Below are 14,283 nucleotides of genomic sequence, written 5' to 3'. Positions count from 1 at the left end.
TTGGCACATTCTTCTAATTTCTAACTAAAATGTTGGATACCATTTTAGTCGAATGAATATGACAAAATATTGAACACATTTCTAATATATTTTCATCACATTATTATCTTGTCATCATTGTTAAGGAAATCAAAAATCCATTTGCTAATCAGCGCTGGTGTAGTTGTCTTCGAAACAAGCTGAACATATTCCTATTTCTTTCAACATTAAACAAGAAAGAAAGTAGTTCATTGTTATGTGATAGACAGTCACTTCTTGTTTTCTGTTTCATTTAAAAAGCTGTGCCAGATTGCCTTATACAACAAGTGTTGAAGAGATAAATTATGCACTGATCAATTTCAAGGTGTCTGTTGGTGAGATTGCTCCTATGTCAAGAGAAAAAGCTAGCTATGTGATGTTTTATTTACACACTGAGCGAATGTGAGGTCTCTGCGGAACAAAAGTGGGCGTTTCTGTATTTGTGGGTATTTTCAAACTGGAAGGTGTTTATATATCATGCAATGAAAATGATCCCCTTCACCCGACCCCACCCCTAAACCCTACCCACACTCTGATGTGGGCAAATCATGTAACGCTCTCAAAAACGCCCCCCTGTTTATGGCCTCGCCCATCAATCATTAATGTCCTGCAGAGACCTGTACTTGCACCGAGATCATCTGATGCCCTTTGATGATGTCCGTTTTGTTTTTCTGGGTGTCATGTAAATGCTTCATGCTTTCAACAGGTCATGAAAATTCCATTATTTGCTAGCATTATGAACATTTTTCTTATGCTATAATTTTCGATGTTGACAATTTGAAAGACATAACTTTTAACAACACGCCGGCCCCCAACCAGTATGCAGGTCAATACTTTGCAAGCATTGCCTCTCTCATTGGAAATCATTCAGCTCCCACTAGGAGATGCCAATCATCTTTGTGTTTAATATTTTATTACTGAATCATGCAGGATCCCCCCAAAGGGCTATTAACACTGAATGACTAACAGTAGCACATCTGCTGGGGTATTCTGGGAAACTACCTTTGATAACTGCCACATTTGGGCAACAAAACAACTACCGGTTCAGACCAGTAATGTCATCACATTGATGGGTGACTGAGTCCATTTTTAAGCTTGTTATATAGATATAATTCAGAAACTGATCTAATATTAGAATGGGAAATTTGCCTTAACTACTGGCCACATCTCAATGACTGTGAATTTAACTCACTGACAGATTTAACCCTTAATCCATTTGAAATAATGAGGCACATTCTGTGGATCTGGGTGGTGTTAAGAGCGGTTTCAGGAAAGTTAATCTGATGAAATCTCTTTCTCTTGTGAAAGGGCTGTGTGGCAGGACTAGTTCTTGGCACCCTGTGTAGAATCGAAACAGGATGTGAAAGCTCAATCAGAATCTAAATTGTGCAAGAGAACAAGAACTGATCTCTGTTCTGTTCTATGATTTTCATGGGATGAGGTCTTGATGGGGAAGAAGAGGCGGCAATGGAAGGTAAGGGAAATGGGTTGCACATGCCCATAATGAAGTGGAGCATATTTTATGTGTTGCTTGCAAAGACCAAGAATCTCTTTTTGTCTATCTAAAGTACTATTTGATATTTCTTAGATTTTACTGATTTTAATATGACTTTGCTATGGACTGCTGGCAGTCTGGCTGTTGCCAGAGCAACAAATGACCATGACATCATGTAATAATTGTTTTTTCCCCTTCTTATTACTTTTCTCACTTTGGAGCAGAGATGTGAAAGTGCTATGAATCATAATAAAAAACAAGAAAATGCACAGTAAATTATATGCATGTGATAAAATTATGTGAATTAGTGTAAACCCATATAATTATTGAAATTGTTAGTACACTTGAAATTTAAAGGGGACATATCATGAAAATCTGACTTTTTCTGTGTTTAATTACTATAATCGGGTCCCCGGTGCATCTAGCAACCCAGAAAATGTGAAAAAGGACAACCCAGTAACTTTGCTTTGGTAAGCCTTTCTTTGCGAGCATGCGACAAAAAAAAACAAACAAAAAAAAAAACGAGTTTTTGCTCCCATAGTGACGTAGGAAGGGAATCTTATTATAATATTAGTGCCCCTTAATCTGCACATTTCGACCCACGGCGCCGCCGTTTTGTTTTCGCAAGCGAGGCAAAGCTGCAGATGTTAGACAAAAGACAAAAAGATGAAATTGTAAGTATTTTTAAGTAATGCAATGTGTTTCTTCAGTTCAGGCAGCTCCACTATTCCGTGTGCTTTCCCTTAGCCTCCATATGCTCTATTACTTTATGCTAGCACAAACATAAGTTGTGTTTGACAGAAATGTATCGGTGTTACTTTTATGACTCACCCACAAAACAGCTTAGACTACTAATGGGATGTCATTTTACGCCGGACTACTTGACAAACGAGGGTCAATTCAACGCTGGTTTTGCACAAAAGTTTTTGCACAAAAATTACCATGACGGCATATGCTAGTCGATGAGTTGAATTAACTCCACAGCAACTACATTCAGAAACGTCCAGTTGCATTCTAAAAGTCTCCATCAGTGTCCGACTCTGGTTTAAACAATTTAAGTCTGAACACCGCTACTGACAATTGTCATTTTGGCTGCGTGAGATTCTCCAGCTTTGTTGTTAAGCAACCAAAGCGTGAGCTGTTAAAGCTCCGCCCTCTTTTGGAAAGTGGGCTGGGAGCAGCAGCTCATTTGCATTTAAAGGGACACATACAAAAGATAGCGGCAAATTTGACGAGCTATAATAAATGATCTGTGGGGTATTTTGAGCTGAAACTTCCAATACACATTCTGGGGACACCTGAGACTTAGGGGCATAATAGGTCCCCTTTAAAGTTAAATTTGAATTATATGAAAGGAACAGTAATTTAATGAATTGTATTTCAGAGAAATTCAAGGAAAAACATTCTGGGAAAGGAAGTCTCTCTCTCTCTGAAAGGCTTGTAAAGCTAAACATTCATTTTTGTTGTTGTTGTTGTTCTTGCTATTTTAGTTAAAATGATGATTTCCTTGAATTTCAATACTTGCATTCAAATTCAAATTACAATTCCGCATCCCATTTTCTACCTCAATTCAACTGTAATTGGCACACAACCATGTTTGTTATTTGAAGTGAAGTTATTGACAGAATCCATTACATGGCTTTTTGTTTATAAATTAATAGTTATGCTAATAGGATTTTTTTTTTTTTTTTTTTTTCAACTGTTCAGCTTTATGAATTAGAATTTTGTCTATTCTTGCTTGTCTTTGTCTATGAGGTCATTGTTCCTGATATTACATGTCAGAAACCTCACAAATCACGAATAGCTACAGACTTATTACCTTTGCACAGGCTCTCACTTCTGTTCATAATAATTCACAGGAATCCTGGGGAGCACCTGAAAACTTATAAAACACATCTACAGGCATTCACAATCCACCTGAGAACCACAGACTGGGTCGAGTGGATGTGTCATGTTCCCCTACCTCTACTTTACAAGGGAACAGTTTGTTTCAGCCAGGTGGAGCTCAGAGAATATTGCAAAGCCCAGTAAAAACTCAAGCTCATAAGTGAATAAATGAGTCTGATGAGTGAAATAAAAGAAAATTGCAAACCCAAAAGCACCACCCGTCTGGAGGTACTTCCAAAGGTAGCTTCACAGATTGGCCCATCCGCTTCATTACTGTAATTATTCTCCCACAAGATCCGAAGACCTGAGAGAGGGGCCAGACAAAGATTTGGGCTATTTTAGGACTGCTTTCAGAAAGCAGACGGTGCCGCCATCATGCCTTCCTGAAGTCTATCCATTTTTCTTTGAGAGTTCCAACATGCATGTTTTGATTTTACCAAATTAGACGTATTCCTGGGTCAACATATTTTGTTGATCCTGGAACAACATTCCTATCTGAAAATTTAGTCCTATCCCTACCCCTAAACCTACTCCTACCCATAAGTTATCCCTAAAATCAGAGAGAAATGATAGGTGAATAACACTGATGTAGATGCACCTAACCCTGGTTGTAAACCTAAACTTGACATAAACTGTAAACTTGTCGCTCAAATCTGATTGGTTGATTGGAATGTTGTTCCAGGATCAACAAAGATGATGATCCAGGAACATGTTGCACTTTGTGAAATCAGGTTCTGCGACCAACACGACAGTCCAAGAAAAAAAAAAAAAGGCTGCTGGACATGGCCAGTAAACAAACCTGCTCGGGGGGACCGTTCTTTGCCCGGCACCTGCCACTATTACTGGAGAGCAGGTGCAACTGTGTTCATTAAGATACACATCAGGACACAGAAGTCCTTAAGAGGTGGTTGGGGGCACATTTTGCGAGGCTGCCTTGCAAACACAACATAGCAACAAGGTGAGCGAAGTAATTTCAGCTTGAATAATGGGGGGCGTCTCGTGAGCCTGACAGACGTGTGCGGCGAAGGCAATTTCACAGCCCCTCTCCGCCGCTGTTCGTGTGATCTATTTGAGGTGTTCTCCGACACCACGGTCAATATGACAGACGCCGGTGGTTCGGGCCTGATAAGGTAGCCTGAAAGGACGCTGCTTGGGTGCTGCACATGTGTCTGTCAACCACGGTTCCTTAAGAGACAACAGGCATTCAGAAAGGTCAGAAAAATAGATGACATCAGTTTACTGCAGCAGTGCTATGTGTGTGTCATTTTAAAGGCGTTTGCTTTACATTCGGTTTTATTTGGTAATATGACAGGTGTCTAATCCCACAGGAACCAGGAGAACAATAATTAGGACATGAAAAACATTATGGCGCCATTGGACAACATGCAGTCACACAGTTAGATGCACACACACCCTTCTTAAACACATAGTAGCATAGAGAATGATGGCTAACTCTTTATCTTCCCCGGGCTTCTGTAACAACATATGTTTGTAAGTAATTAAAAGAAGTTCCCAAGTGGTTACCATGTCATAATGAAATACAATATGGAGAGCAAATTACCTTTCCACAACAGTTTATGCAAAGCTAGACACAGGAGACCGCTTTGCCTCTCCCTGCCGCCACATGGAGGGATTGGCAAAGATAGTCTTGTGCTCTATTGATGTATTGACTTCTAATTAGTTTGTCAGGAGCTGTACCTTTTAAGAGCATGGGAATAATTGATGATGCCTTACCTAGCAAAATAAGGAAAGCAAGAAACATTTCATATTTCAAGTCTAAATAAGGGGAGGCGGGGCTTATGAAATATGCAGTGTTGGTTTGAAATATTCATATCTAAGCTGCAGAATTGTGATGCCCGGAGCTGCAATAGTTGCACATTCAGGTTTCGTTGTTGATGTCAGCACTTGAGGCATACTGTGTGCGTAAAATGTGTACACACACACACACATACTTGCCTAATATTTCCCCCTGACTGCTGTTGAGAAGAGACCCCCTAACAGTTAGGCCTATCATTGTGTTTTAAAGCACCATTATATTGCTCGTTGCTGGATATCAGCGACTACATGGGTCTTTAGTTAGCCGACCGCAGCAGTTTGAGAGTGTGAGCACTCGCTCTCGATCTCCACAGCCCAGACTTCCAGTGTCATTAAGCCCATTACATGCCCTGTGAGAATCTTCACTACTTCTTCTGCTCAAAGTGATGACTCCTCTCAAGCAGGAGTGTGAAATATCTGATGCAGAAATTAGACCGGAGCTTCAGCAAATGTGTTAAAAGCATTGGCTGTTAAACGAGTTACATCTTCTGGAAGAATTAATGCATAACGTAGTATACTGAAGCGCAAGGTTTGCGTGTCTGTTGAAACTCTGGTATTGCCAATTATTTACTTGCTGTCCGTTTCTGGGTATCAACAAGAATTGGGGAATTATAATGTATAATATCTATGTTTTGCAGTTCCGATTATTGTAGCAGTCTTATTATGTAAAACGCACTATATATTTATCTATTCATTCTGGCATTTTCTCCAACTCTGTGATGTTATTGTTTTTGCCAAGGAAATCAAGATTGGATTCAGTCAGTTCCAAGAATACTAAACAGTGTGTGCAGATGTTTCTATGTCTTTCATTTCCATTCCACGATTGTTATTCTAATCATTTCCTAATTAATCCACAGCCATGCACCATTCTCAGTAATATCTCTTGGTCTGCACAATAGATTTGGATTTCTCTTACCTTCCCAGGGTTTGGGCTCCATATAAATCTCAGACTGAAGATACAGAGGGCCAGTATCAGGAATACAACACTCAGAATGATGGCGGCACACTGGTAAGCACGATACCTGGCCTTTCTTTCCTTCTCTTTCCCCAGCTCAACCTATAAAACATTCACATTATTGTACTTCTGTGTATTTATATGAGGTGATTCCATGTAAAGGATTCACACATTGAATGTATTCCACCACAGTGCTCAGCTGAGAAAGAAATAATCACACGGGCAATTTGAATTCTTCCGGGATCAGAACAAAAGGTCACATTTATTAAAATTGTCCCAAATTAAAAGTTCGTCTGTTCGATTAAATTCCCAAAGCTTATGGCCGCAAATTAATAAAGAAAGGCTTTTGTTCCGGCTGAGTACCAGGAGGGAGAGTCTAAAAGCTTACTATTCACAGTGGTGTGCTCCACTATCTCTCAGGACATGGCCAATCAGAATTATGAAATATGGAGGAACAAGCTTCAATTAGCAAACGTCTCTTGCCGAAACAGAAGCTTAAAGAACAGAAATAGCATTGGTGACCATGTGCGGTTCTAGGCTCAATGGATATTCAAAGCGTTGGCCTATACCAGACCTCTATCAATGTATATGGTTTCTTTTTCTTTTTTTGATATTAAATAATGCACTTTATTATAATAATAATGTTGAAATGTTTCACATGTAACACTGTATGTAATGTACTTTAAAATGCAATAGTTTTCTTCCCTTCCAGCATATTTTCTTCCCTTCCAGCATTTTTGTGTCGAGTCGGCAAGTGTTGTTTACAAGTTAGCAGGCTATTATTATTTGCATTTCTAATATAAAAATATAGTTAATGTGTTATTAGCCTACAGTAAGTTTGTGAGGTTCATCGCATTATGTTTTAATAAAAGTGTATTTCCAAAACTGCAGATGTCTTACAAAGACATCCACCCCCCCCAAAAAAAATATCCACTGTATACTGTACATATATATTCTGCTTTATTTTTAGAGTTATGTCTCTAAAATATTCTCTACTTTGCCAAGATATCTGGCTGGACCAAAGTCAATGCAGTTTTCTCTGATTACATTGTTGTTGTCTGTAGATTGGAAAGCACCGTCATCATTTCTTTGACTTTGTGACAGAATAAATAACAAAATGCGGCAGACTTTATGCAAAACAGCCAAAATGTGGCTTGCAAGACCACGTCTGATTTATAGAGCAGCCTGCAGCTCTGAATAATTTTATTTGTGACAAAAATTGTGACAAGATGATAAAAATCATTCGGGGCTGAAGCCCCAAAAGCCCACCCCTAATGCCACCCTTGGTGGTGACTACTATGATTGTACTTTATCTCACAGTTTGAGACAGGAATCAGACCATGTCATTAAGGATCATTTTGTTGAACAATATATATATATATATATAACACTGATCAGGCATAACATTATGACCACCTTTCTAATATTGTGTTGGTCCCCCTTTTGCTGCCAAAACAACCCTGAGCCGTCGAGGCATGGACTCCGCTAGACCCCTAAAGGTGTACTGTTGTATCTGGCACCAAGATGTTAGCAGCAGATGCAAGGTGGGGCCTCCATGAATCTGACTTGTTTGTTTAGCACATGCCACAGATGCTCGATTGGATTGAGATCTGGGGAATTTGGAGGGCATGTCAACGCCTCAAACTCGTTGTTGTGCTCCTCAAACCGTTCCTGAATCATTTTTGCTTTGTGGCAGGGCACATTATCCTGCTGAAAGAGGCCACAGCCACCAGGGAATACTGTTTCCATGAAAGGGTGTACATGGTCTGCAACAATGCTTAGGAAGGTGGGATGTGTCAAAGTAACATCCACATGGATGGCAGGACCCAAGGTTTCCCAGCCCAGAGCATCACACTGCCTCTGCCGGCTTGCCTTCTTCCCATAGTGCATCCTGGTGCCATGTGTTCCCCAGGTAAGCAACGCACACGCACCTGGCCATCCACGTGATGTAAAAGAAAATGTGATTCTTCAGACCAGGCCACCTTCTTCCATTGCTCCGTGGTCCAGTTCTGCTGCAGTTTTGGAGATGTTAGGGTCCCATTCATCTAGCCATCACCATTTGGCCCTTGTCAAACTCGCTCAAATCCTTACGCTTGCCCGTTTTTTCCTGTTTCTAACACATGGACATTAAGGACAAAATGTTCACTTGCTGCCTAATAAATCCCACACACTAACAGGTGCTGTGATGAAGAGATAATCAGTGTTATTCACCTGTCAGTGGTCATAATATTATGCTGATCGGTGTGTGTGTGTGTGTGTGTATATACACACATACATACATACATACATATATGTATATATATATATATATATATATATATATATATATTCTTGAAAAGTATGCACAAATAGAAATGCACTGAATAAGACAGTTTCTCATTAAGTTTGCCATGAGCGCACTGTTAAAAAAAATCAAGGCATAAGCCCTCTCGCTACACGTGACGGGAAACAGGAGGACAAACAATTAGAGAAGCCTACAATTCCTCTAAAGAATTTCCCCTTGCATGAAGCAAAAATATGAATAGAGATAGTGCTGAAATCCAGAGGTTGCATAAGCAGTGGAAACTTGACTGGAGGACAACGTTCCATCTGCTCGGAATATAAATGGCTATGAAAATATACCGACGGCTGCCAGCAAAACAGTATTAAACCGGTTTAAGGTTAAGAATCAGCGAGGCAATTCTGCTGTAGCGGGATTGAGTCTGAGTCTACGGTGAAGAAGGGAGCCGAGGGCCCCCTGCTGATGAGAGAGAGTGAGGAAGGGCGAAGAGGAGAAATAGAGAGAGACAGAGAGGGAGGGAGGGACTGAGAAAAAAAGAGATGAGAGATGGAACGAGAGAAAACAAGAGAGAAGGAAGGAAAACAGACACTGTAGATGGTTGTACAAAAAACAGTTTTCATCTGAAAGGATAAACCGAGCAGAATCCCCCTCTAATGTCTGTTATTTCATATCATTGATAGCGGTGGAGATCTTTCTTTTTAAAAGAAATTGCACACTGTTGTGTAAATCAAATCCGTATTTATCATCACTGACTCTATGCTAGTCCGAAAGGGTATATTAGTAATTGTGTTGTTACTTTATTTTCTAAAAGAAATCCACCCACTTGATTTTCAGCAAAGCAGACATATAATTGCATATACAATGCTGAGAAAATTATCTTGATTGCTTAATTATAAATCATGCGTAATAATTTGCACAGTAGTAAACGTCTAGCCATACAGCGTGCCACTCAGCTAAAGAAAAGGCACTGAGTGCAAGAAAACAAAACAGAAAACTAAACACTCAAAAAGCCTTGCAGTCAGAAATAATTAACATTTTACCCCACCTGACATTCACACATCACAACCTTTGAAAAGAGCAATTTAACACAAATTAAAACTAATTTGAGATCTCCCACTCGTCAAATCCTCTTTACTAAAACGTGTTAAAAATTTAGAAAAAAAAATAGCACACACACACACACACACACCCATATATATATATGTCTCAAAATATGCAATGTTTTATATGAAATATATATTGCATATTTTGATTTTGAGACTTTTTCTTTGGGGTTTTTGATTTTCTAAAATTTAAAAGAAAAAAAATCTATATTTACATAACATAAATGCATATGTAATACTCACATCTTTGTAAAGGACTTGTTGACTGCTGAAGTAGGGATTATTCTCCATAACTGTAGCTGGAGCAAAGATAATCTCCTCTGGAAACCTTCTTCCACCCAGAAGTCCCTCTTACTGGAATCCAAAAACCCAAACTTTTCCTTTGGTAATTTGGGAGCCTGTTCAAGAGGGAGGGTTCCTCTTTCAGATGGGATGGAATAACTTTAACTACTGTGGTTAGTCAAAGCAGATGTCCTGAAATTCATCTATGAATGGAGATTACGCTAATGTGAGCTACTGTGAGCATTATTGGTCTCTCAGGTCATTACACTTTTCTTCTTTAGCGTCACAACATTTAGTCAGGCAACACATTATATTCTATATATATATAGTCTGTTATTTAGCTTCACCTATTTGGCCATCATTACTTAGTAGGCGACACAACCACATCTGGAAATGCCTAAGAGGGTTTCAAGTTTACAAAGAGTAGAAAAACAGAGTTAAGCTCAGCAAAATATTGCACTCTGCTTTCCTTGATTTTACCTAACCCTGACTTTGCAAGCCTACATTTTGAAATTGAAACCATATTTAATAAGTCATTTTAAAACAGTGTACTTACTGTATCAAATGTAAGCACAAGACTCAAAAGCATGATCATAATGTTGACTAACATAATCAGTGTGGGGAAAAAAAAAAACTTATCGCAGTATCTCAGTGTGAGAGCGGTTCTTTTATTGAGCTGTATCTCCAAAGCCTGTGGATAATGGATAAAAGCTGTGATATAGCTTCTATTAAAACACTTCTCAACAGCAAAGGCGACCTAAATCATCTTGAAGAGAACATAAAAATGACCACTTGCCTTCACCAGGAGCAATATTCTCTCAAGTTACAAAGCAAGCCCTTCCTTTACAGAAATCACAGTTGACCTCAAGATGTGAGCAGAGATTTGAGGCGCTTGCATACCCTATATTATTTCAAGTCTGACCCAACACTGTTGCCGAAATTTGACCCTGACTTCATGATGAGTACTTAATATTTCTTTTACTTGAATATTTTACAAGGCCATCTCACAAAGATGAATGTGAAAGCTTGCTGGAAATTACAGGAAATACTGAAATAAGGTGCGGTGCTCTATGAATAAAATGGTGAGAAAGTTTTAGGTTAATATTTTGGTGCTGAGTTTGTCAGCAAGGTTCTTTGTGACCAGCTTGACTAAATCTTTACAATTGCACTGGCATTTTTTTAATTTGTAAATCTGTTTCAACAGAAGAGTGGAGCTCTCATGGACAGCCATTCTATCCCAGCAGCACCTCGAGACAGCAGAAGGAGGCTTTCTGAGCCATAAAAATAAAACATAAACAACACTTCAGAGCACAGGGAGACCTGGAATGACATTAGGAAGGCCAATGTGAAATATTCAGCCAGTACAGATGAAATCAGGAAGTTGTGTATATCCAGCTACTACAGTGTATATATAAAGTTGGGTGGCATACATATTATTTCTGACTATTATTTCATTGATTTCTGATTACAAAGAAAAAGGGTGATTTACTCTGCATTTCTCATTTCCAATTAGACAAATAAGACATAACTGTGAACCTAACACTTTCATTTCAGCAAGGTTTTCACCTTGATGCGCATTAATGCTATTTTTCAGATTTATCAAGTTTTCATCACTATATCCACTGTTGTTTCACGCACTGTTACTTGAACCACAAGCTTGTGTTGTTAATTAATAGGAACACAGACAACCACGCTGTTTCTGAGAAATCCGTCAGCTTGCCATCTGCAAACATGCTTGTCGATGCCAGACATTATTATCCTTCTCATGAAAGTATGCTAACTTAAGTTCTTCCCTGAACTCTCAGTGAAAAAAACCCCAAAAACATTTACTTAAACTTAAATCACAAACACATTTTTCATGTCTGATTGTACTGCAATTGGAGTTTCAGTAGCTTATGTAGAAGCTTTGCTCTCTTACTCAACTTCATGTACTGTAACACAACAGCCCCCTCTTCTCATCTTCTCTTTTCTATTGCCAAGGCTGCCTCTGTCAAAGATTCACAAAAGACACCCACACACTGCCAACAGAGACCACAACGAGAGCCTGCTGTTTCTAAAGGACTTGGCTGGTGTCACCTGGTCGTGAGTTGAAGGGCAAGGAAAGGAAGATGAAGAGCTCATCTCTGGCCAACAAAAGCGAACCTATTAACCACAGAATACATTTTGTTGTGTTCCTTCACTGCATGCAGGAGGAAAAGTAATATATTTCAATATCTTATGCGACCGTGAATCTGACGAGAGAAATTATAAAATGTCTTTTATTTTGCCTAATTTAGCACGCAAGCCTTAATATTACAATTTTATTTCAGATGAAAGCAATGACAAAGCAAGATTAACCAATCTTTCACTTACCTAATCAATAAAGACATTCAGAAGGAGACAGTATTTTTTTAAATTGAATTAATAAGTCTAATTGGCATTAAAGCAGAATGATCTTTTTAAGGGAGCTCTATAATTCATATTTCTCCATTATATTCCCCAATGCTCTATACGAAACATAGGCCTGAGAGATGAATACAGGTACAGGATGTCCCCAAGGTCTGCTAATTGTATTAGATTTCTTAGAGCAAGCAAAGCGAGTCAATAAATATTTGAGGGATAACACGGACTCAGTCTCAACGGAGACCTTATGAACCAGCATGCTGGAAAGCGAATAAATAGAGTCAAGGATTACAGTGTTGCAAATCTCAAAGTTAGTGCGATCGTCTCCCGCTCCTTACCTTCAGGGAAGAAAGCTGTGCGCTGTGGGATTTTTGCAATTTCTTGCATGGTGGGACAGGTGTATTTACTTTGGTAATTTTATTCCTTTTCCCAATTCATAATGTGATTAAATATTAATGCTATTCAGAGCACCAGAAAAAGCAGATCTCAGAAATTATCTAGGCAGCCATAATGCAAAACCGTTTTCTCCCAAGTCTTTGCAAGTCTTCTTTATGGCCGTCTATCATGTTGGTTTGTAATATATCACATAAAATGGAAAGAAAATAACTGCCTTGACACTTTATCTCCAAGGGCCCTCAGAGTGCACAACTATTGTTTTACTAAATCCAATTGACATGTTTTCCCAAACGTGCCTTAAAAAAAAAAAAAAAAAACATAGATGCCATCACAAATCAATAGAAGTGCTAATTGTACTTGTACAAAATACAGTATAGAGGCTATGGGTCAATTTTAAAGTGTTCTCATAGCTGGATTAGCCCTGAAACTGAATTATTCATTAAATCTTTTTAATGCAGGCATAATTACTTCTTTTTTAAAGAGAGTGTTAACTTTTACTGCAATACACCCCTAATTTAATGTCACCTAAGAATGAGTGGAAGGTAATTTGGTCGTTTTAATTAGGGATGTAGTTCAAAATAGAATAATGAGTTTTATCTCACCTGCCCTTAGACTTAATACTTTATGTCTTGAGATGTTCACACTGCTTAACTGTTAGGATGGCATGTTCACAGCTCCTGCACAGAAAAGTACACTTTTATTTTAAGATGAATAAACTGGTTTGAATTACACTAAAGAATTAAACAATTTATTTTACACAGCTCTACATAGTCAATATAAGACAATTGACTGGGAATATAAGACAAAAGACAAAACTGGGAATATAATCAGTCCCATATGGCAAAAATAATATATTTTACACAAAATATTTGCTAAAGTGGATGTTAAAATACTGCATTTTTACTTTGCTTGTCATTTTTATATTTTCAATCTAAATACATTTACTGTATATTGTGCAATTGTTTTGCCCATTTACCTAAAGATTGGCTCAGTGAGGCCTCAGTTGACAGCAAAATAATTAACACTTTTAAATGCCCAAAAAGCTACTAAAAAAATAAGTGGTTCAACCTTAATGTTATGAAGCAACGATCTTTAGCGATGGGAGATTTCAAAACACTGCTTCATGAAGCTTCGAAGCTTTACGAATCAGTGGTTCGGAGCGTGTATCAAACTGTCAAAGTCATATGATTTCATTGAGCGAGGCTTTGTTACGTCATAAGTGTTTCGAAACATTTCGAAATTTCAATGGTTCAAGTGTTTTTGTTAGTTTGATACACGCTCCGAACCACTGATTCGAAACAAAAGATTTGTAAAGCTTCGAAGCATCATGAAGCAGTGTTTTGAAATCACCCATTACTATTGTTGAAGAAAGTCGTTATTTTGTTTTTTTTTTGGCACACAAAAAGTATTCTCACTGCTTCATAACATTAAGGTTATCCACTGTAGTCACATGAACTGTTTTAAATATGTTTTTAGTACCTTTCTGGGCATTTGAAAGTGTTAATTATCTTGCTGTCAATGGAGGCCTCACAGAGCCATGGGATTTTATCAAAAATATCTAAATTTGTGTTCTGAAGATGAACGAAGGTCTTATGGGTGTGGAATGACATAAGGGTGAGTAATTAATGACAGAATTTTCATTTTTGGGTGAACTAACTCTTTAATTTGT

The 14,283-nt window shown here is 38.4% G+C and overlaps 1 protein-coding gene and 1 long non-coding RNA gene across 4 annotated transcripts in view; one reads left to right on the top strand and one right to left on the bottom strand.

Moving 5' to 3' along the window:
- The window catches only part of tnmd (tenomodulin), a 42,105-nt gene extending 31,160 nt beyond the window's left edge, over positions 1-10,945 (bottom strand). The window contains exons 1-2 of the mRNA XM_051860683.1: positions 9,798-10,945; positions 6,132-6,272 (exon numbers count right to left, since the gene is read on the bottom strand). Of these exons, the coding sequence (XP_051716643.1) occupies positions 6,132-6,272; positions 9,798-9,845 (189 nt within the window). The 5' untranslated portion in view covers positions 9,846-10,945. The remainder of the gene's footprint in view (positions 1-6,131; positions 6,273-9,797) is intronic.
- LOC127494651 (uncharacterized) overlaps positions 1-13,584 on the top strand; it is a 45,776-nt gene extending 32,192 nt beyond the window's left edge. For all 3 annotated transcript variants that reach the window (XR_007924929.1, XR_007924930.1, XR_007924928.1), the window contains 4 exons: positions 6,140-6,224; positions 7,867-8,082; positions 11,041-11,252; positions 11,817-13,584. This is a non-coding gene — a long non-coding RNA (uncharacterized LOC127494651). The remainder of the gene's footprint in view (positions 1-6,139; positions 6,225-7,866; positions 8,083-11,040; positions 11,253-11,816) is intronic.
- Positions 13,585-14,283: the final 699 nt, after the last annotated feature.

This window comes from Ctenopharyngodon idella, chromosome 14 (assembly GCF_019924925.1).
Source record: "Ctenopharyngodon idella isolate HZGC_01 chromosome 14, HZGC01, whole genome shotgun sequence".
Taxonomy (NCBI): Eukaryota; Metazoa; Chordata; class Actinopteri; order Cypriniformes; family Xenocyprididae; genus Ctenopharyngodon; species Ctenopharyngodon idella.
This window is presented reverse-complemented; position numbering and strand designations above follow the sequence as displayed.